Source organism: Anguilla rostrata, chromosome 17 (genome assembly GCF_018555375.3).
Source record: "Anguilla rostrata isolate EN2019 chromosome 17, ASM1855537v3, whole genome shotgun sequence".
NCBI lineage: Eukaryota > Metazoa > Chordata > Actinopteri > Anguilliformes > Anguillidae > Anguilla > Anguilla rostrata.
Genome location: NC_057949.1, coordinates 24,943,334 through 24,962,680, shown reverse-complemented (window position 1 = coordinate 24,962,680; position 19,347 = coordinate 24,943,334). Strand labels below are relative to the sequence as shown.

General features: G+C 50.5%; 2 protein-coding genes and 2 long non-coding RNA genes across 6 annotated transcripts; 3 read left to right on the top strand and 1 right to left on the bottom strand.

Annotated features, from left to right (window-relative positions):
• The first annotated feature begins 148 nt into the window (after nucleotides 1-148).
• LOC135243651 (uncharacterized) lies at nucleotides 149-1,761 on the top strand. The gene is made up of 2 exons (XR_010326724.1): nucleotides 149-805; nucleotides 1,021-1,761. It is a non-coding gene; the product is annotated as an uncharacterized LOC135243651 (long non-coding RNA).
• Nucleotides 1,762-2,338: 577 nt separating this feature from the next.
• slc27a1a (solute carrier family 27 member 1a) lies at nucleotides 2,339-12,020 on the top strand. Of its 2 annotated transcripts, XM_064314512.1 has the most exons (13): nucleotides 2,339-2,896; nucleotides 3,271-3,438; nucleotides 4,306-4,700; nucleotides 5,082-5,246; nucleotides 6,215-6,284; nucleotides 7,112-7,203; nucleotides 7,511-7,620; nucleotides 8,006-8,215; nucleotides 8,815-8,941; nucleotides 9,375-9,512; nucleotides 9,647-9,811; nucleotides 10,332-10,478; nucleotides 10,648-12,020. In XM_064314512.1, exons 2-13 carry the CDS (start codon nucleotides 3,272-3,274, stop codon nucleotides 10,803-10,805), a joined length of 1,944 nt encoding a protein of 647 aa, XP_064170582.1. In that variant the 5' UTR covers nucleotides 2,339-2,896; nucleotide 3,271; the 3' UTR covers nucleotides 10,806-12,020. The 2 variants fall into 2 exon arrangements, with proteins under 2 accessions (XP_064170582.1, XP_064170583.1); XM_064314513.1 differs by lacking the exon at nucleotides 2,339-2,896 and having other exon boundaries at nucleotides 3,277-3,438; nucleotides 4,391-4,588.
• Nucleotides 9,836-10,243, top strand: LOC135243047 (uncharacterized). Its single transcript, XR_010326544.1, has 2 exons — nucleotides 9,836-9,908; nucleotides 9,957-10,243. It is a non-coding gene; the product is annotated as an uncharacterized LOC135243047 (long non-coding RNA).
• Nucleotides 12,021-12,468: 448 nt separating the features above from the next.
• Nucleotides 12,469-19,005, bottom strand: trim35-13 (tripartite motif containing 35-13). 2 transcript variants are annotated; one of them, XM_064314515.1, is made up of 6 exons: nucleotides 18,637-19,005; nucleotides 15,920-16,015; nucleotides 15,587-15,817; nucleotides 14,761-14,783; nucleotides 14,508-14,626; nucleotides 12,469-13,397 (listed from the first exon to the last, which is right to left on the bottom strand). In XM_064314515.1, the coding sequence occupies exons 1-6, from the start codon at nucleotides 18,988-18,990 to the stop codon at nucleotides 12,850-12,852; spliced, it is 1,371 nt and encodes a 456-aa protein (XP_064170585.1). In that variant the 5' UTR covers nucleotides 18,991-19,005; the 3' UTR covers nucleotides 12,469-12,849. The 2 variants fall into 2 exon arrangements, with proteins under 2 accessions (XP_064170585.1, XP_064170584.1); XM_064314514.1 differs by lacking the exon at nucleotides 18,637-19,005 and adding an exon at nucleotides 16,821-17,297.
• Nucleotides 19,006-19,347: the final 342 nt, after the last annotated feature.

Here is a 19,347-nt window from a genome sequence, read left to right as displayed (position 1 = left end):
CTGGGTGTAGATCAGTGGTGTCAAACTCCGGCCATGGAGGGCCGTGTGTATGCAGGTTTTCATTCCAACCAATTAAGACGCCTTAGTGAGTCCAATGTATCATTCAAGCCATATGCGTTTAAACGCATTGAAGCCAATTGTTTTATTTAGACAATGCGGGTCACCATAGCCGGGTCCACATTGTGCACACCTGCATCCCTAATTCAGCAAATAATTTAACTAATTATATAATCAAGATCTGAGGCTGGAATGAAAACCTGCATACACACGGCCCTCCATGGCACGAGTTTGACACCACTGGTGTAGATGGAAGCTCCCTGAGTCCACCATTGAGCTTCCATCTACACCAGTGGTCTCCAACCCTGGTACTGGAGAGCTACAGGGGCTGCTGGTTTTTGTTTTCACCTTAAAATCGGCACCCAATTGAGACCCAAGACACCAGGTGAGTAGAGTTAACTGTGTAATCGACTGCTCTAATTGATTCATGAAGTGCAGAGTCACTATGAAAACCAGCAGACCCTGTATGTTCTCCAGGTCCAGGGTTGGAGGCTAAGCCTCTGCCACACTCATCTGCACACTGTTGCCACCTAGCTGCACAGAGATGAAGTTCTGTGACGGGCGTAGCCCAGCTGCTCAGTAGTGTCATCCTACCGCCACGCTGATTGTGTCATCCTGAGCTACACCTGTGTAGGTCAGGTCAGGTGAGCAGCCCAGGTGATTTCACGATCCGTGAATCTGCTCAGGCGCATCTGCAACGCAGGTCCCGCTGCGCGGAACGTGCCAGTAACCGTAGCCCCAGCCAGAGGTGGGTAACCCGGCTTCAAAGAGTAAAAAGACTGACCATGTATTTTCTCCACCACCATGTACTAAACCAGCTGACTCTAATTAGCATAGCTCTTCAGCATGATAGGAGAACTAATTATTATGATCAGCTGGTTTAGTGCATGGTGGTGGAGCAAATACACGGTCAGTCTTTTTACCCTTTGAAGCCGGGTTACCCACCTCTGGCCCCAGCTAAAGAGACTGTCCTGTACAAGGGAGGTTTGTGAAGGGCATCTCTATTCTCTGATGTGAGAAGGTCAGCTGTATGAGAAAGGTACAAGAACCTGAGCAAAACACAACCAAAATAACGATACACGGAGGAGGAACAGTGTTGTCTTCATCTCACTTTATTCCATACAGTTGAACATTTTTAAAGCAGGGAGTCACAGTGCTATTCTATATCTTTTTGCCATTTTTTAAAATGTGTGCACATATGCTGTAGATGTACATATGAAATAGTTTAATGGTTTGTAGGATCAATATTGAAACCAGCAGCTAGCTTTGTTGCCAGTATATAATGGTCAGGCCACACAAACACAGACAATGCAATGGATGTCAATATTGCACTTTTTTCTTCCTAATTTGCAGTTTGAAATAAATTATTATTATTGTTGTTGCTGTTGTTATTACTATGGTTGTGATGATGACCATAATGATGATGATTATGATTATTATTATTTGTAGTAGTAGTCGTGGCAGTAGTAGTAGGACTGTTATTATTATTGTTATTGTTGTTGTTTTAATGAATAATAATTTTTTTTTTGTAAATCCATGTGCCAATGGACAGCATACACTTAGATTTAGTCTCTAAAAGTAAGACAAAATGTCCTCCCATTTGTTTATCTTTCATCTTATAAAGACTTGAGGTTGTTTTTATTTTTTGCATATTGTCTTTTTAATGCTTTTTGAGAAATTTTCAATAAATTAAGAATAATTTAATGGTTGTTTTTTTTCTTTGTGTACCTTAAGAACTTTTGTGTCTCAGTGTGTTTGAATCCTGTTCTGACTTTCAGTTACTTTCCCAAGAGTCCCAACGCACCCTTACCTCACTCACCCCATATAACCACCCCTCCATCAATCACCTTTTTTTATTTTCCCCACTCGTTATTCTATTAAAAATGAATGATTTAATGAATATGAACAGACCAGTATACCAGTCATATTATTCATAAGAAATTTGTTTTAAAGCAATAGTTCTGGAATTGACTAATTACATCAATAGAAACATTTACATCACATTAATAAAATAATAATAATTAAATTTGGTCAGTTCCTCAAATACTACAGTGGTTTTTGAGGAAGTGACCAGATATTATGGTAAATAACAACCAGCTATCGTTCTCAACCACGAAATGACCATAACAAACTGTGTGGGTGTGATTCAACAATACTCTACAAACAGCCGCGAATAAGGCGCATCCCACCTCTGACGTCATGAGCCTCTGACCAATGGAGCATAGGAATCGTTCGACGGGCATCTATTGCTTCTAATAGCTGAAAAGAACATGGCAGTTCTGTGGTAGGAGAGGTGGGGCCTGATAGGTCCGGGTATTATTGTTGGGTTGGAATTATACGGTCTACGGTTGGAATGAGCAGCTCGGGAGCGAGGATACCCGGTCCATTAACTGGCCATAGTCAAATGGGGACCTGGAAGTTACGGACTTGTCTCTGTCGGCCTAGCACTCAGAAAGTACAGGGAAACAGATTTGAATGGCTTTAGGATATTTATTACGTTTTTATTGTGTTTTTAATCCGCATGTATGAAGCCGAATGTGGTTTCGCTACACACTACAATATACTAGCTTGTGATTTTATTATGGTGTTGATTATTACCGCGAGCTAGCTATGCTAGTTCGCTACTGCTCCTGTTCAAGTTGGCTACAAGTTAACAAGATAAGTCACTGAACCCGGCCTAACGCACTTTTTAAGTGTATCCTACTCCATTCACCGGTAGCTACGTTTGGGAATTGCCGACGACAGCAGATTTGAAAGCGGGCGTAACAACGGAACTAGATAAAGCAAAACTTGCTGGTACCGTTTTAGCCGTGGAAGAACTATCTGGCTAGCTACAAATGTAAGTGCGCCTCTGTGATATGTAGCAAATATTGTGTTACTGTCAGACGTAACGATGTATCTCAGCTCTTCAAGTAGGCACGCGGTCTTGAATGCTTTGTTTGTAGCTTGCCAACTAGGCAACTGCCTAAATGATTTAAGTAGCTAGTGTAGTAGCTAGCTGGTTGCCGTAATTGAAAATGCTTAGCCAGCTAACGTTAGCTTTCTCTCCCGTGCGTGCTTGCTAGCGGGAAAAGATAGCACTTGCATAGCTGGCCAAATACAGTTCTGAAATCATAAATGGTTTACTCCATAGATTTGTAGTTAACAGAAGGATTATTTTGCTCACTTGTCCTCCTGTACCCAATGTGTACTGTCCTCTCCTCTCTATCCTAGCATGCGGGGTGCAGCCAGTGTCTCTGCATCTTTTGGATCCCTGAGTCTGCTCCGGCTTTTTGGGTTACCCTGGTCCTGGAGCCTGGCGGCTTGTCTGGGGGTCTACCTGGGGACAGGGGGCTGGAGGTTCTTGTATGTTGTGGTCCGCACTGCCAAGAGAGACCTTAAGTGAGTGAGGAAAACCCCCTGTTGCTGCTTCATTACCAGTGTTGGGAACTAGTAACTGAATTACGTTTAGCATCAGTTTTCTGATAGTTCAACTGCATTCGCACGTTAGTAGCAGGTGTAGTAGTTCATTTTGAGGTGTGGCTAACTGTAGGAACTGCCAACTACCCTTGGCCCTAAAATATTTTTTCCAGCCCCTTTGGCCAAATAACACTTGTAAACACTTGCCATCCCCTTTGGTCCTCTAACTTTTCCCTCTAATCTTGATTGGTGAGAAGTACTCCACTCCACTATAGTTGCAGCCCACTGCCGATTGCCACACTGCTGGGCACACACTGAGCTGTATAGTGGTTCTCCCTGTGTGCTAAAAGAATTGCTGACACATGCGTCATGTCTGGGGAACATGATAATGATCATTTTTTTTGGTAATTGTTTGACAAAGTTGTTTGAACTACTTTTTTTTGAGTAATTGTAGCTTTGCAAGCTACATTTCTCTTTAGGGCGGCTTGGCTGTAGTTCAACTAATTTGTGTGGAGTAATTGGTAGTTTGTAATACTACGCTTTCAGTGTAGTTTCCCCAGCACTACATAGTCATGATATAGTCCATAGTTTCAAGATATGTGTGTGGTGAGGTTTGGTCAGATTTTGCTTTTCTAAAGCGACAGTGGCAAGGACAAACTCCCTGTGGCATTTCATGTAGCTATATTGATTCCATTCAATAACGACAATACTGGGCTGTTTTTACACATTCTTTATTACGTGACATACAAATATGCTCAGTTAAGCATTGCAATAATATGAATTACTCTTTTACTTTCATCAAAAGATTTGGAATGGAACGGTCTTCCCCTCTCTCTCGTACTCCCCTAGTGGTCTGTACGTGCTACTGCGCGTGAAGCTGGCCCTGCATCGCCACATGCGTAAAAGCAGCACCATCCCTTCCATCTTTGCCCAGACGGTGGCGCTGCACCCCGACAAGCCGGCACTGGTGTACGAGGCCACGGGGGAGACCTGGAGCTTCTCCCAGCTGGACCAGCTGTCCAACGCGGTGGCCCACTGGGCGCTGGGCCAGGGCTGGGCCGCGGGCGACGTGGTGGCCGTCTTCATGGAGAGCCGCCCCCAGGTGGTGGCCCTCTGGCTGGGCCTGGCCAAGGTGGGCGTGGAGGCGGCGCTCATCAACTTCAACCTGCGCCGCGATTCGCTCATGCACTGCGTGGGCGTGTCGGGCTCACGGGGGCTGGTGTTTGGGGCGGAGCTTGCGGATGGTGAGTGGATGTTGGGGTAGGCACGAGGCAGTGATGTTATCTTGCACATAACGCACTCAACTATGTGTAATACAAAGTGTGGCAAGTGTGTGCTAGTTTTGTCGCTCATTAATGTAAGCGTGCGGTGTGTTCATCAGTACATCAGTGTACGTCGGTTCTCTATGTGTGTCAGTGCTCTGACTATGTCAGTGTTTCGTCTGTGCCTGCCAATGGCGCAAAATGCTGTACGAACACAGGCGTGAGCGCAAAAGAACGAAGCTGGACCACCTGTCTCTCTCACGGTGTGTTCCCACCTCTCTTTTCACCCATCCCCTTCTTCCCCCGTTTCTTTTGTTTCTTCATTTTCTCTCTCTCTCCGCCCTCCGCTCCCTCTCTCCCCAGCCGTGCTGGAGGTGAGTGCGTCTCTCAGTCAGTCCATGGTGCGCTTCTGCTCGGGGGAGCTGAGCCCAGATCGCCTCGCCTCCCTGTCCGCCCTCCCCCTGGACCCCCTCCTGGCCTCGTCCCCCCGGCTGCCCCCTCCCTGTACCCTCCGAAAGGGCTTCAACGGTAAGAGTACTGCTACCTGTGCCACCACCGCCCCCCCCCCCCCCCAAACCCATGATGCATAACTGTTTCACACTTTCACGCACTCCTGTAGTATTGACCAGTGCTGTTTGGCATCTCTCTTTTTCTCTGTTGATGTCTATGTTATCACTGGCTGCCTCTGTAGCTCTATCAGGAAAAAGGGTGGTTAGTTATTGTTTCACGCAGTAACAGGACTGACAGGCGACCTTCTTCACACTGTCTCTGGGTCTCTGAGGTCACTTTGACTTAGCAAGGCCCAAACAGAGCTGCTGAATCATGCACACGCACACACACACACACACACACACACACACACAAACAAACACATCTCTCTGGGTCACGGTGTCCCAGCGTTCACAAGCTTAGTGTGTTTGGGTGATTAAGGTGGCATGTGTAACGACTGACACTAAGCTGGAGGGCCCCATGACACTGGAATCTCAGAACTGGAGCGGCTGTCTCTCTCTCTCTGATAGTCTCATCTCTCCCTCCTTCATCCCTCTTTCCATTTAGTCTTCATTTCATAGGCTGCATTTTAATATGAAAAACCTCACTGTGAAAAACAGAAGGCTCATGGTGTTCACAGATGTGAGTGAACAGATCTGTTTAAAGAGCAAACATGGTTCATCCCTCTTCCTTTCTCTATTTCACTCAATCACTTGTTCACCAGTGGCCAGACTCGAATGGTATGTAACCTTTCCCCTACATGTTTATCTCTCTCTCTCTCTCTCATTCAACCTCTCCCTCCCTCCCTCTCCCTCTCTCTGTCTGCCTCTCTCTCCCCCTTTCTGGCAGTGCGGTTGTTTTGTGCATGTGGGTAGTGTGTATATGGGTGACTAGTTCCCCTTTGTGACACCGCCTGTTCGCTCTGTTGGATGAGCGGGTGAGGGCGTCTCTCTCTTCTTTCTTCAGCTCCACCTCTCTCTCTCTCTCTCCCCCCTCCATCTCTACAGATCGCCTGTTCTATATTTACACCTCTGGCACCACGGGACTTCCGAAAGCTGCCATTGTGGTCCACAGCCGGTGAGTGTGTCCCAACGTGAGCCATAGTGGTGCAGTCCCTCGCAGTCCCTCAGTATAGTTGTTGATAAAAGGGTGGTTCACTTTCATGGTTTGTTTTTCAAGATATCGTTTCATTTTTTTTCGCTCAATGTTTCAATGGGCCCCAGTCTGTTTTTTTGTGTGTGATGAAGGATATTTTACATGCAGAAGTTTCTGATATGCCGGTTTTTCACAACGGCTGGTTTAGGGGCATTTCCTGGTGTTTGGTTTAAAGCTCTTATTAAAAAAAACACCAGAAGGAATCCTGTCCCTTTAAACTGGCAGCAGCTTATAATTAGCAACATGTTTACAACTGGAACATCAGCTGATGTCACAATATAGTCATTGATATTGCAGATTTCTGAAATGGGAGAGGCTAGATTATAAAAAGTGCTGTATTTTCTATATGGTGAAACCAAAATGTATTTCAAAAAATACCCTTTCATAGAAGCTGAGAATCTGCACTTTTACCACATGTGAATAGTGTGATTTCGAATTGTAAAATTGTGGAGTACAGAGCCAAGCCAAGAAAGAAATTTAATTGTCCCAAACATTATGGAGCTCACTGTATATATATATATATATGTATGTATAGGCTAGCATTATGTGCTTATGGTCATGGGCTTAGCTCAAGGACACAAGACCAGTGACTTACCTGAGTATTTCACCAACACCCTTCCTTCGCTGTCCTGGGTCCAGCCTATGGGTATGGACATGTTTTGCTGTACAGTTAGTATAGCTCTAGAAGGGTCTCAAATTCTCTAATCTCCGTGGCGACCTCTGACCTCCTTGTAATGCTCTGTCTCCAGGTACTACCGCATCGCTGCTTTCGGCTACCACGCCTTCGGCATGCGTCCCGATGACATCATCTACGACTGCCTGCCCCTTTACCACTCTGCAGGTGTGTGTGTCTGTCTGTGTGTGTGTGTGTCGGTGTGTGTTTGTGTCTGTGTGTGTGTGTGTGTGTGTGTGTGTGTGTGTGTGTGTGTGTGTGTGTGTGTGCGCGTGTGTGTGTGCTGTAATCTGTGCCCTTGTGCCTGTTCGTCTGTGTGATTCCTGCTCCTATGCAAACGCTTCTTTATGCTTCTTTCCATATTATTTAGTTTATGCAAATTTGACTTTCAGTTTATTTTCATGTGAAAATCTGTGCCTGCATTCTTGTTCTCACCCTGCCTTTTGCTCTCTCTCTTTGCCCCCCCCCCCCCCAGGTAATATCATGGGGGTGGGTCAGTGCCTGATTAATGGTCTAACAGTTGTGGTGAAAAAGAAGTTCTCAGCCAGTCGCTTCTGGGAAGACTGCATAAAGCACAACTGCACAGTGAGTGATGGGTCAAAGAGCCAATGGCATACAGCTTAATGAGGGGACAGCCTGTCTTAGCACGAGCAAAACGAATAAACATGACCAATGACCGATTGGTCATGGTATTTGTTTTGCGTCAGTCATTGGTTGTGTCATTAGTTTTGCATGTGCTGAAAGGTTTGCAGTCTAAACAGGTCCTTATCCTAATTCACCCATTTCTATTCTCCTCCCATTTCTCTACCCCATCCCCCCCCTCCCTCGTCCCCCCTCGCCCCCCCCTCGTCCCCCCTCGCCCCCCCCTTGTGCCCCCCCCTTGCGCCCCCCCCTTGTTCCCCCCTTCGCCCCCCCCCCCTTGTCCCCCCTTGCCCCCCTCTCTCCCCAAACCCGCTCCACGCTTGCGCAGGTGGTGCAGTACATTGGGGAGATCTGCCGGTACCTGCTGTCCCAGCCGGTGCGTCCCGCGGAGCAGGGCCACCGGGTGCGGCTGGCGGTGGGGAACGGGCTCCGCCCCAGCGTGTGGGAGGCCTTCACCGAGCGCTTCCGGGTCGCGCGGGTCGGGGAGTTCTACGGGGCCACCGAGTGCAACTGCAGCATCGCCAACATGGACGGCAAGGTGGGCGGGGTCTGCACCCGGGACGTAGGCGGAGCCGCCGCTGAAGGTGGAGACTCTTTGGGGGGGGGCGGGTTGTGGGCAGGGCGCGGGGGCGTGGCTCAGCTTCCCCTCGCAAAATGGCGGAGGTTACACTCCTCGATGCTAGAAGCCACTGTAATAAAACACTGTTCAAGCCCTGAGCCTGTGAGATAAAATGTGAGGGTTTGCTTTGTAGTTCCAGTGCTGTATGTGGTAGGGATGTGGGTGTAGTTTTCCCCACCCCCTTTCTGAGATGGGGGTGTGTTTTTTGCAGTAGTACCCTCCCCATTCTCAGATAGGGGTGTGTGTTTTTTGCAGTGGTACCCTCCCCATTCTCAGGTAGGGGTGTTTTTTGAGGGTCCCCATTCTCAGATGGGGGTGTGTGTTTTGCAGTGGTACCCTCCCCATTCTCAGGTAGGGGTGTGTTTTTTGCAGTGGTACCCTCCCCATTCTCAGGTGGGGGTGTGTTTTTTGCAGTGGTACCCTCCCCATTCTCAGGTAGGGGTGTGTTTTTTGCAGTGGTACCCGCCCCATTCTCAGGTAGGAGTGTGTTTGTGAGTGTCTCCACCCGCTCTTTCTAGGTGGGGGCGTGTGGGTTCAACAGCCGGATCCTGCCCAACGTGTACCCCATCCGTCTGGTGAAGGTGGACGAGGAGACCATGGCACTGGTACGGGACGGGGGGGGGCTGTGTGTCCCCTGTCGGCCTGGTGAGTAACCTGCAGCCCGAATTTAACCATGTACCCCACCCACTGACCAAGCACCAAACACCCCCCACTGAACAGGTACCAAACCCACCACCCTGACCGGCACCAATCCACCACCCTAACCCAAAGCACAAACCACACCCACCCCACTGAACCAAAGGCACCAAAACCACACCCACCCCACTGAACCAGAGGCACCAAAACCACACCCACCCCACTGAACCAGAGGCACCAAAACCACACCCCACTGAACCAAGCACCACCACACCACACCAGAGGCACCAAACCACCCACCCACTGACCAGAGGCACAAACCACACCTCCACTGAACCAGGCACCAAACCACACCCACCCACTGACAGGCACAACCACACCCACCCCACTGAACCAGGGGCACCCAAACCCACTCCACTGCGGTTCATGTACCCCCCCCCAGGGGAGCCGGGGCTGCTGGTGGGCCGGATTAACCAGCAGGACCCCCTGCGGCGTTTCGACGGCTACGCCAATCAGGATGCCACCAACAAAAAGATCGCCCACGACGTCTTCAAGAAGGGAGACTCCGCCTACCTGTCAGGTACGCCCCCCTCCTCCCCAAACTCCCCCCCTGTCCGCTGCAGCGGCTGGTCTTTTGCAGTGGTGACGCATCCACAGAGTGAAGGTGATTCCCTGGCTCCTCCCACCCTCTCTGATCTCCTTTCCCTCTCTCAGGCGACGTTCTGGTGATGGACGAGTTGGGGTACATGTACTTCCGGGATCGCAGTGGGGACACGTTTCGCTGGAGGGGGGAGAACGTCTCCACCACGGAGGTAGAGGGGACCCTCAGCACACTGCTGGGGCAGGCTGACGTGGCCGTGTATGGAGTGGCTGTACCAGGTGAGAGGAGAGTACTGTACCTGTACCAGGTGAGAGAGAGTGCTGTACCTGTACCAGGTGAGAGAGAGTGCTGTACCTGTACCAGGTGAGAGAGAGTGTACCTGTGCCAGGTGTGAGAGAGAGAGAGAGAGAGAGAGAGAGAGAGAGTGTACCTGTACCAGGTGCGAGAGAGACTGTGTACCTACACCAGGTGAGACAGAGAGTGTACCTACACCAGGTGAGAGAGAGAGTACTGTACCTGTGCCAGCTGAATGAGAGTACTGTACCTGTGCCAGGTGAGAGAGAGAGAGAGTGTACCTATACCAGTTGAAATACGAAGACAGTGTACCTATGGAAAATTAGAGAGGGAAAGAGAGAGTACCTGTACCAGATGAGAGAACATGTACCAGGTGAGAGAGAGAGTACCTGTACCAGGTGAGGGGGTAATATAATTGCATGGTACAATATAAAACCCTTATGTGTTTGCTGTGCCAGTAAGGCGCTGATCTCTCTGGTCTCTGACTCCCTGTTTGGCTGGCAGGCGTGGAGGGCAAGGCGGGGATGGCGTCCATTACAGACAGGACGGGGCAGTTCGACTGTGCCACCTTCCTCCGGGAGGCTCAGAAGGTCCTGCCCCCTTACGCCCGTCCCGTCTTCCTCCGCATCTCCCCACAGATGGACACCACAGGTAAGGCTGCCCAGCCAATCAATGCAATCGACGTGCTATGCGGTAATAACACTATATAAGTTTATGATAATTACATTTTGTGTTGTGCCTTCTATTGTTCTGTGTGTAGCTACAAACATATTATCAGTTTGTCGGAATCTCCTTCTCCCCCCCCCCCCCCTTGTCTCAGGCACCTTCAAAATTTTGAAGACCAGGCTACAGAGGGAGGGATACAATCCACGTCTCACAAGTGACCGGATCTACTTCCTGAACTCCCGTGCTGGGCATTACGAAAGGGTGAATGAGGAGTTGTATACCACTATAGTGGAGGGCAGGATGTCTCTATGAGACAGACAGACCGACTGACGGGGGGAGGGTGGACAGACTGACACACCCCGTCAACACTCCCCTCTCTCTCTCTCTCTCTCTCTCTCTCCAGAGTTTCCATAGGGACGACGAGGCCTCTTAAGGGCGTGTGTGAAAGGCGACCGGTCGGTAGTGTAGGTTAGCGCTCTTACTGTTGCCCTTTCATTGGGAGTGATATCCCTGTGCTGCGGCTGAATTTTGAGAATCAAAATCAGAATCAGGGTTGAGTTTGTGAGGTGCACGCTGATGACCTCAAACCTGGCTGCTGAGAAAAGTCCGACTTAAAAAAAAAAAAAGTGGGCGGCTGGGTGGGAGGGAGGTAGTCGGACGTAAGTGGGGGGGTGGGGGGGTGGGGTTGTGGGAAGCACTTGCTTAAAAATGTCAGACTTCTGAACCTGGATTTGAAGGAACCGAAAAGCTGTTTTTATTTGTGGGTTTTAACGATGATGAGCGCATTGGAATGTTACCAGCACAACATGGCCATCATGTGCTCAGAAAAATACACACATGCTGCTTCACGCACGTGCACACGTGCTCTTGAACACCCGCGCTCAACACATACGCACACGCACAGACGCACACACACACACTCACTCACACGCGCGCACACACACACACACACACACTCACAGTCATGCACACACACAGACACACTCGCACACGCACACGCGCACACACTCACACACACAGACACGCACACACACAGACACACACGCACACTCACACTCACGCACACACACACACACACACACTCACTCACACACACACACAGACAAGCAGACAAAGTGTCACACACAATGTGCCTTGTAGCCCTGTTAGTGTAAACTCTGTGGGTGCATTTTCAGGGCTAACCTTAGTGGGCTGCAGTTATGAAACGGCATTATAAAACTTCCTGTGAGCAGCAGCTCCAGAGTAGAGATTTTGGGTTTTTTTTATAGCACATAAAATCATATATTTGGTTCATCCAACAGAACAACTATTTCTGTAGTGTGTATGTACAGCCTTGACTGCCAAGGTCAATAGAGCCCCACTGTTGTCAGATCTGTAAATGTTACATCAGTGTTAGGATGAACTGCCAACCACAATGTCAAGGTAAAGTTTTAAAGTGGTGCAATATTTAAGATAATATTTCTGCTGATTGAGAGGCAGATAAAATATGCAATTGAAAAAATAAAGCTTTTTTTTTTTTATTTGTTATTAATGTTGTGAGTGGAGTACTGTCTCGCCCTCCCAAATAGAGTATATTTGTCCACTTAGGGTTTGGTGCTTGTACATTGTACATAGTGAATTGTACATAGGCAGTGGAGGATATATTGCGTTTAATATGTTATGTACAATGTACAGCTGAGAAGCACAATTGGCGAGAAAATGGTGGGGTGTGGGGGGGTGGAAGGCATGGGAGTTTCTTTGAAATGGTTTATGTTAAATCAAGCCAACAGGCTGGAGTGTACTACTATGTCTGCTGTGGCGCTTTTCTGTGGACCTGAACGAAAAACGAGTGAAACAATTCCTGAGGGACAGCTCCTGGTAACCCTTGCTGAAGACTGGATTCTGTTTCTAGATTCTGAGGTTTGATTCTCTTCTGGTGTGTTTCGTAATCGGCACCATTGCTTGGTTTTTCCTGCTTTCAAAAATACAATTTACATTATGTGGATTTGCCAGTTTTTTACGGTTTTATTTTAAAAAGGTTCCTACATACTACTAGGGTTTTTTGCGAGCCTCTCTGTATTTTGAGAGACATTAAAATCAAAGCGTTGGGCCTACAGGCTGGGCTCAGTAAGCAATCCGACCTGTTTACAGAGGTCTGTTTCAATGCTAGAAGTCCATGCTAGATTTACACAGTCTTGTTGACACAGAAGCAGCATTAGACTTTGGTTTTGTCTACCGTCCTGCTCACGGCTGGACTGAAAACGCATGGCTGCGGGATTGGCTGGTCACACGGTGGGGTGGGGAGGGGGGGGGGGGGCGGCGTGCGGCGGTGGGGGAGAGTTCCTGCACTGTTCGTGTTAGGGGGCAAAGGCCCGTTTCACCCGTGGTAGTATTCGGGCGTGACGGACAGCCGCCTGGGCAGGATCCTGAGCGGGTAGAGCTTGCAGGCGGTGCAGAAGTACGGGAGCACCCGGGGGCTCAGGATGTCCGTGAAGGTGTAGAGGGCCGTCCTCACCCGGGGGTCGTGGAAGGTCACCTTCCCCCTGTCCATGTCCAGCGTGACCCGGATCGCGTCCGGCTCGCGGCTCATGTTCAGCGGGGTCCAGGGCGCCGAGCAGGCCTTGTACTCGCCGTTGCGCAGCCGGATGGTCCAGAAGCCCTCGGCCGGCGTCAGGATGTGCTTCCCCTTCCTGTCGATGGAGTCCCGGGCCACGCCGATCACCCAGTAGGTGTTGTCCCGCACGTCCACCTCCCAGCTGTGCCGCCCGGAGCAGAAGCCCTCGGCGCCCAGCATCTCCGCGCTGATGTCGAAGCGCTCCGGGTTGTCGGGCAGATCGAACCTCTCCTTGTAGCACTGCACCGTCGTCAGGTCCTCCGACACCAGGAAGCAGCTTGCGGCAGTGTTGGGGTCCACAGTCACTGGAGCTACGGAGGGCGGCGGGGGGGGGGGGGGGGGGGGGGGGGGGGAGAGGAGGAAGAGGAGGAAGATGGATCAGGGTAGCCATAGCAGCACCCCCCAGAGCAGTTGTGTCCAATCTGACCAAAAACAGGGTGGTGTTGGGTGTAGGTTGTTTGTTTAAGCACCAAGATGCCTGATTCTGCTTATCAGGGTTTTGGTTGAAGACCCTGATTAATTTGTTGAATTGGGTGTGGTAGTGCTGGGCTAAAATAAAAACCTGCATTCACACTGGCCCTTTTTGGATAAGATTGGACACCCCTGCCATAGACCATATCTGCTGCCTTTTCTCATGTTCAGAATATAGTACGATTACAAGTTTACAGCTATCCTGTTTACCTTTGATGATATTGTAGAACTATTGTCTATTAACCATTCGTTTGTTTATGTGAACCAGTTTACTTGCATAAGATTGCTTACGAATAGGATTGTGGATCTCCCTGTTAACCTGAGATTTCTTGCTAGCCTGGACAACTGTTAGTTAGCTAGCCAGACTGCTTGGCCAGCTGGATAAGCCGCTATATAGCCCTACCATGGCCAGCTAACTGTTAGCTGGTTAAGAGGGGTTCATTAAAAAAAAAAAACATTATAGCAGTATTGCTATAGGCAACATCCAAAAATCTGAATAGCATTACTACAGACTTTGTCGACCTACCAGATCTCTTTGCTGCCTTACCACCTTTCAGGACTATAGCAACAGCCAATGTATAATAACATACATTTTCAGTGAATGTGGAATGTGAATTCTTAATCTGTTGTATTTCTGCAGCTTCCAGTTGGGTGTTGTCCGTAGAATACCGCCAGTAGGTCACATGAGCAGGAACTGCTCAAGCTGGAAATAGAAATGCCGTCCTGGTGGATATTCAAGCCCCAAGACTAGGGCTTGAATGCGCCCCAAATGCACCCCAAGCTGTGGATGGTGCATCCAAAAATAATTTTGGGTTGGTTTACAGAAACTGGTCCCCAAAGGGAAGCGACCACTGCAAGCCTTACTTGTACATACACGTTCAACACATGGTTGTTGGGTTGTAAGCCTGCTGAATCTCATGACTTTGTCGTCTCTGCCACACTGCACTCACTGTAATAGACAACTTCTCGCATCTTCTCCCAGATGTTGAACCTCAGGTTGCCCAGGTGTTTGGCCACATCGATCAGCGCTCCTGAAACCATCTCTGGATCCTTCATTGTGCTCCAGGTTCTGCATGAACATTCAGGAGTCAGTGGCGATGTACAGGTTAGAGTCAGGAATGGACTGCCATATGGGATTTGATTCAGGAGCCCATCTTTATATAAAGGAGTTCTTTCAGAGAAGAGCAGGAGGAAGTGACATACCTCTTTATAGTGGCCCTGTAGTTCTGGAAGGCAAAGGAAAGACACCTTATGTGAATGAGCGCAAACATTTCAGCCTCCTGCCTTAATTTATTACTGCCCTATGGCAGTGTGCTGTCTGACCCCTTCGTGGAAATCGACTGTCCTGCAGGTTTTCACTCCAGCCATATCAAAGCACACAATCGACTGTCCTGCAGGTTTTCACTCCAGCCATATCAAAGCACACCTCATTCAACCGCTGGAGATCTTGTTGAGCTGCTAATTAGCAGAATCAGGTGTGTTTTGTTAGGGGTGGAGCGAAAACCTGGGGTCGGAGCCCCCCCCCCCCCCGTGGAGTTGAGCCGCAACTCTGAACCATAAAAGCCGTCTAGCTTTCATAAGGATGTTTAAAAGAGGTTCAAATGATGTCATGTATAAACATCGCTAATGAATCGTATAAGTGTAACCCTAACCAAAACAGACACAACCTGTGTGTATTGGTATAAAGGTTAGGTGAAAATGGTTTCATCGGCTCCTATTGGACCAGGTTGGCTAGACTGCCGACTATAGCCTGGAGTGGCCGCTACCTAGCTAACGATGAGATCTAGCAGGTAGAGTACGAGTACATCTTTGTACGTCTGTCTATGCTTAAAAAAAAAAAAGGTGATTGACAGGTGTGTTGAACAATGCTGTGTTCTCTGGTGTGGCCTTGTATCACTTAAGTGTAATTTATTTTGTATATAATTGCGGTCATTGTTGGGGATCATGACCAGGCCTGTAGTGCACTCCCCCCACCACACTCCTCTCCGCTCTTGCCAACTTCATGGGAAGCATGGGATCACTGAATTACCTGCAGGAATGCAATGTCTTCAGATCTCATCTCCTGCTTTATGGCTCTGATTGAGTCGGCTATGTAAGAGATCTCTCCGTCCATTCCCTCGATCTTGTCCTTGATCAGCTCGCTCTTCTGCTCCTCTTCGTCCTTCAGGCTGGCGATCCGGGCCTCCTCTTCCTCTCGAAGGAACTGGTGGAGCTTCTCGAACTCTTCCTGTATCTGTCTCTCCGTGTGCACGGCCTGGCTCTACCCAGGGGGGGGAGAGACACAGAGGGACTTTATGGGAGAAACGAACCTTTCTGCTTGACCGTCGGACTCAATTTAAAACCACGCGCCGCATGGTGATACCTTAATGTGCTCTGCCATCTGATCGCAGTTGAGCTTGGCTTTCTCAAACAGGTTCAGGTTCTCCTGCAGGGGTATCAGAGCGTTCTTGAGTTCCTCCTGGGGGGAAAAAAAAAGCAGAAAAGTCTTATTGCAGCACCGTGGAAAAAAAAAAAAGCACACGAGTCTTATTGCAGAGCCATCTGTTAGTACTCCCCATTCGACACATTTCACGTGGAGGAGAGGGTTCCTCCTATCCTGTCCCAAAGCCAACGGGCTTACCCCCCCCCCCCCACCCGCTCACTGCTCTGGAAATAAGGAAACGGTTTTTTGTTTTTACCGACGAGTGGTAGATGTGTGTGCGTCGATGGATGTAGGGCGCGGTCCTGCCCTGACCTGCAGGTCACTGGGGGGACGGGCTCGGGGTGGGGGGGGGGGGTTAAGCGAGAACAAAATCCCGGGGGCTCAGGTTTCAGCCGATCCACCGCCCCATCCTCCCATGCGTATAAACCTATTATTAGAGCCGTGATAAACCCAGCCAAGAAACCCATAAATAACTGCCACGGCCCAGGAGCCAGAGAACAGGGCCGCTGTGATTCGGCACTCGCGTTTCGCGTTTTCCCCCCCGCAGGGGTTGGACGGGTGCTCCGTGACAACAGCTGAATTTGAACTTGATGCGGAGGAGAGAGAGAGAGAGAGCCTGACACCCAACACACCACTTACCTTCGCTCCCGTTGGAAAACGGACACTGCGCCACGCAGGGGGGTCAGGTTGGGTGAAACGATTGGGATCGTCCCTGGGCAAGATCAAAAGGGATGTCGGTGGAAAGGACGGCCCGTAAGCGGAGGGTGACGATTTCACGCTTGCGAGAGAGCGCGATGGGGGGGGGGGGGGTCCTCCTTTGCCTCCAACGCCTCCAACTTACCTTACAGTCCTGCGCAGCGTCCTCCAGGGAGTAGAGGTTGTGGGTGCTGTGGTTCGGGGAGGTGCGGCACAGGTCGCAGACGGGGAGCAGGTCCTCCAGGCAGAACAGGGCGAGGCGTTCGCCGTGCTCCCCGCAGGCCAGGGGGTCCCGCCGCCTCTTCTCCGAGCGGAGCGACTCGCACGCCCTCTCCAGGACGGGGCTGACCAGGAGCTGCTCCAGGGAGGAGCGCCGGCAGCACAGGGGGCAGTCCCGGGGCTCGCCGTTGGGACCCCAGCTGCCCTCCAGGCAGACCTTGCAGAAGCGGTGCCTGCAGGAGAGCAGCACGGGCTCCCGCAGGATGTGGCCGCACACGGGGCAGCTCAGCTCGTCCTCCAGGGCGCGTAGTCTGGACGCCATTCCTCCCTTCTTCTTCTTTTTTCGTTGTAACCTCTCTATCTCTCCGAGCGAATGCCGCTTCTCTGGGTTTTGCTCCTCGCAGGGTCAGATAGGGTTACCCAGTCTCCACCCCGTTCCACGAACCCACGTCAAAACACTTCAGCACATGGGAAGTGATTCAATAAGTAATAAACTTATATTGCTGATATAAATGTGTATATACGTATATAAATATATATATATATATACACATATACACACACACACATATAAACATGCATATATTTTTATATATGTATGGTATGTGTGTGCAATATATCTCCCCCCCCCCTCCCTCAAGGTGGTGTGCCAGGTCCCCAGCCCCCACCCCCCCAGCTGTTTGACGTCAGCATTCTCAGAGGGAGAAGCTGGACCCCCCCCCCCACCCAGTGGCTCATAACGGTGCCAGGTCCTCTGGGGGGAGCAGGGGGGGGGGAGTGAGTGACACCAGTCCACACGGGGAACTTGAGACCCTCACAGCTGCGCCCTGGCCGGGAGACCTGGCTCCGTGTTCCTGGGAAAAAAAAAAAATCGGAATGGTCCGAATTCCCAGAGACGTTTCCTGAAGATTCCGCGGAACGGCGTTGAAAACCGATTCTCGCGAAGAAGCCGATTCTTGGAGGGGGGGGGGGCATCGTTATGTATCCTGCTGCGTATTTCGCCCGTTAACAGACCGCCGCCCGGAATGGATATTTTGGAGAAAAAAAAAAAGGTATCAAGAATGCAGGATTGCCAGGGTCAACAGAGGGAGCGCCTCCATGGAAAACAGCGAAAGGTTTCAACTCACCCAGAACTCCACCAGAGGGTGACTCAAGGAGCACGGCACAGGTTTTTACCTTTAGACTGAGCCACGGGTTTTTACCTTTAGACTGAGACAATAATGCAGTCCGCTTACAGAGCTTACAGCCACATCTGCACTGCAAAAATAACAATATTTAACACCGACTTGGGGGGGGGTGGGGTGTGGGGGCAGGTTTGAAGTAATGTTAAGAAATACTACAATGAATGTATTGTTGATTTACTGATCTTCTTTACTTTGCTTTTCTTTTTTTCTTCATGTGTGCCATTTACATTGACGGTTTATTTACAAAGTCGTTGAGCGTAAGCCCCCCACCCCCCCCCCACCGCATTTAGTTGGCTGCCATTCCAGTGTGGACGAGAGGGGTGTTGTCCCACAAGGGGGAGCCAGAGTGCTAAAAATGCAGCACAGCCGGTTGCCCCTAACGACAGACCTGGGAGGAGCTAGATGATGTCGTCACAGATTTATTGACTTCCACTGCGTCCCTGGCCTGTCGAACGGAGGGACTCTCGTGTTGGCGACGTTCCCAAAAAGGGCCACTGCTAGAAACGCAGCGGTGAGCGAGCGCCCCGACCGACTGACCGACCGCAAACCTCCGCTTACCTTGCAGTCGTGCGCGGCCTCCTTCAGCGGGTACACCCTGTGCCCGCTGTGGCGGGCGGCGCCGGGGCAGGCGGCGCAGACGGGCCGCAGGTCCTCCAGGCAGAAGAGCGCCAGGCGGCGGCCGTGCTCGGCGCAGGCGGTGCTGCCGGGCTCCCCGTCGCAGAGCGGGCAGTCCTGCGAGCCGCTGCGCTCCCAGCGCCGCAGCAGGCAGGCGCCGCAGAAGCTGCGGCCGCAGCACACGCAGGAGAGCACCACGGGCTCGGCGAAGACCTCCCCGCACGCGCCGCAGCTGGGCTCGTCCTCCAGCGAGGAGGGGCACACCGCCTCCATGCCGTCTCCCTGCTCCAGCCCCATGTCTGCAACTGCCCCAGACGCAGGCATCGGGTTACAGAGCCACCGCCGCGCCCCGCCTACCCCCCCTCCACCCCCCCCTCGTCTTGCCTCTTTGACATTTCGTTTGTTTGTGGCTGCACAAGTGGAGCACAGAGAGGAAGATGGAGGCACTCTCCTGGTGAGCGTCTTTTTAAAACGCGTGCTAAGGTGCCCATGGTGGTATCCAAACCAAGGAAATTGAGGTAGGATGGAAGTGTGTGAAGGATTGTGTAAGAAGCCCCTCCAAAAAAACACATCAGCTTTATTTCACAACACAACTCTACTTCAGCTTTCCTTCTTCCAAGGCTGTACCGGTTTTCCCAAAACACTTGTGCCATG

What these genes read in the sequence shown, in the direction of transcription:
- slc27a1a (XM_064314512.1), top strand. Translation starts at nt 3,272, where the DNA reads ATGCGGGGTGCAGCCAGTGTCTCTGCATCTTTTGGATCCCTGAGTCTG. An exon ending in GCCCCTTTACCACTCTGCAG is followed by an intron (nt 7,204 to 7,510) that starts GTGTGTGTGTCT and finishes CCCCCCCCCCAG; the next exon opens with GTAATATCATGGGGGTGGGT. An exon ending in TCGCCAACATGGACGGCAAG is followed by an intron (nt 8,216 to 8,814) that starts GTGGGCGGGGTC and finishes CGCTCTTTCTAG; the next exon opens with GTGGGGGCGTGTGGGTTCAA.
- trim35-13 (XM_064314514.1), bottom strand. Translation starts at nt 17,216, where the DNA reads ATGGCGTCCAGACTACGCGCCCTGGAGGACGAGCTGAGCTGCCCCGTG. An exon ending in TACAGGGCCACTATAAAGAG is followed by an intron (nt 14,627 to 14,760) that starts GTATGTCACTTC and finishes ATGTTCATGCAG; the next exon opens with AACCTGGAGCACAATGAAGG. An exon ending in GCGAGAAGTTGTCTATTACA is followed by an intron (nt 13,398 to 14,507) that starts GTGAGTGCAGTG and finishes CGCCCTCCGTAG; the next exon opens with CTCCAGTGACTGTGGACCCC.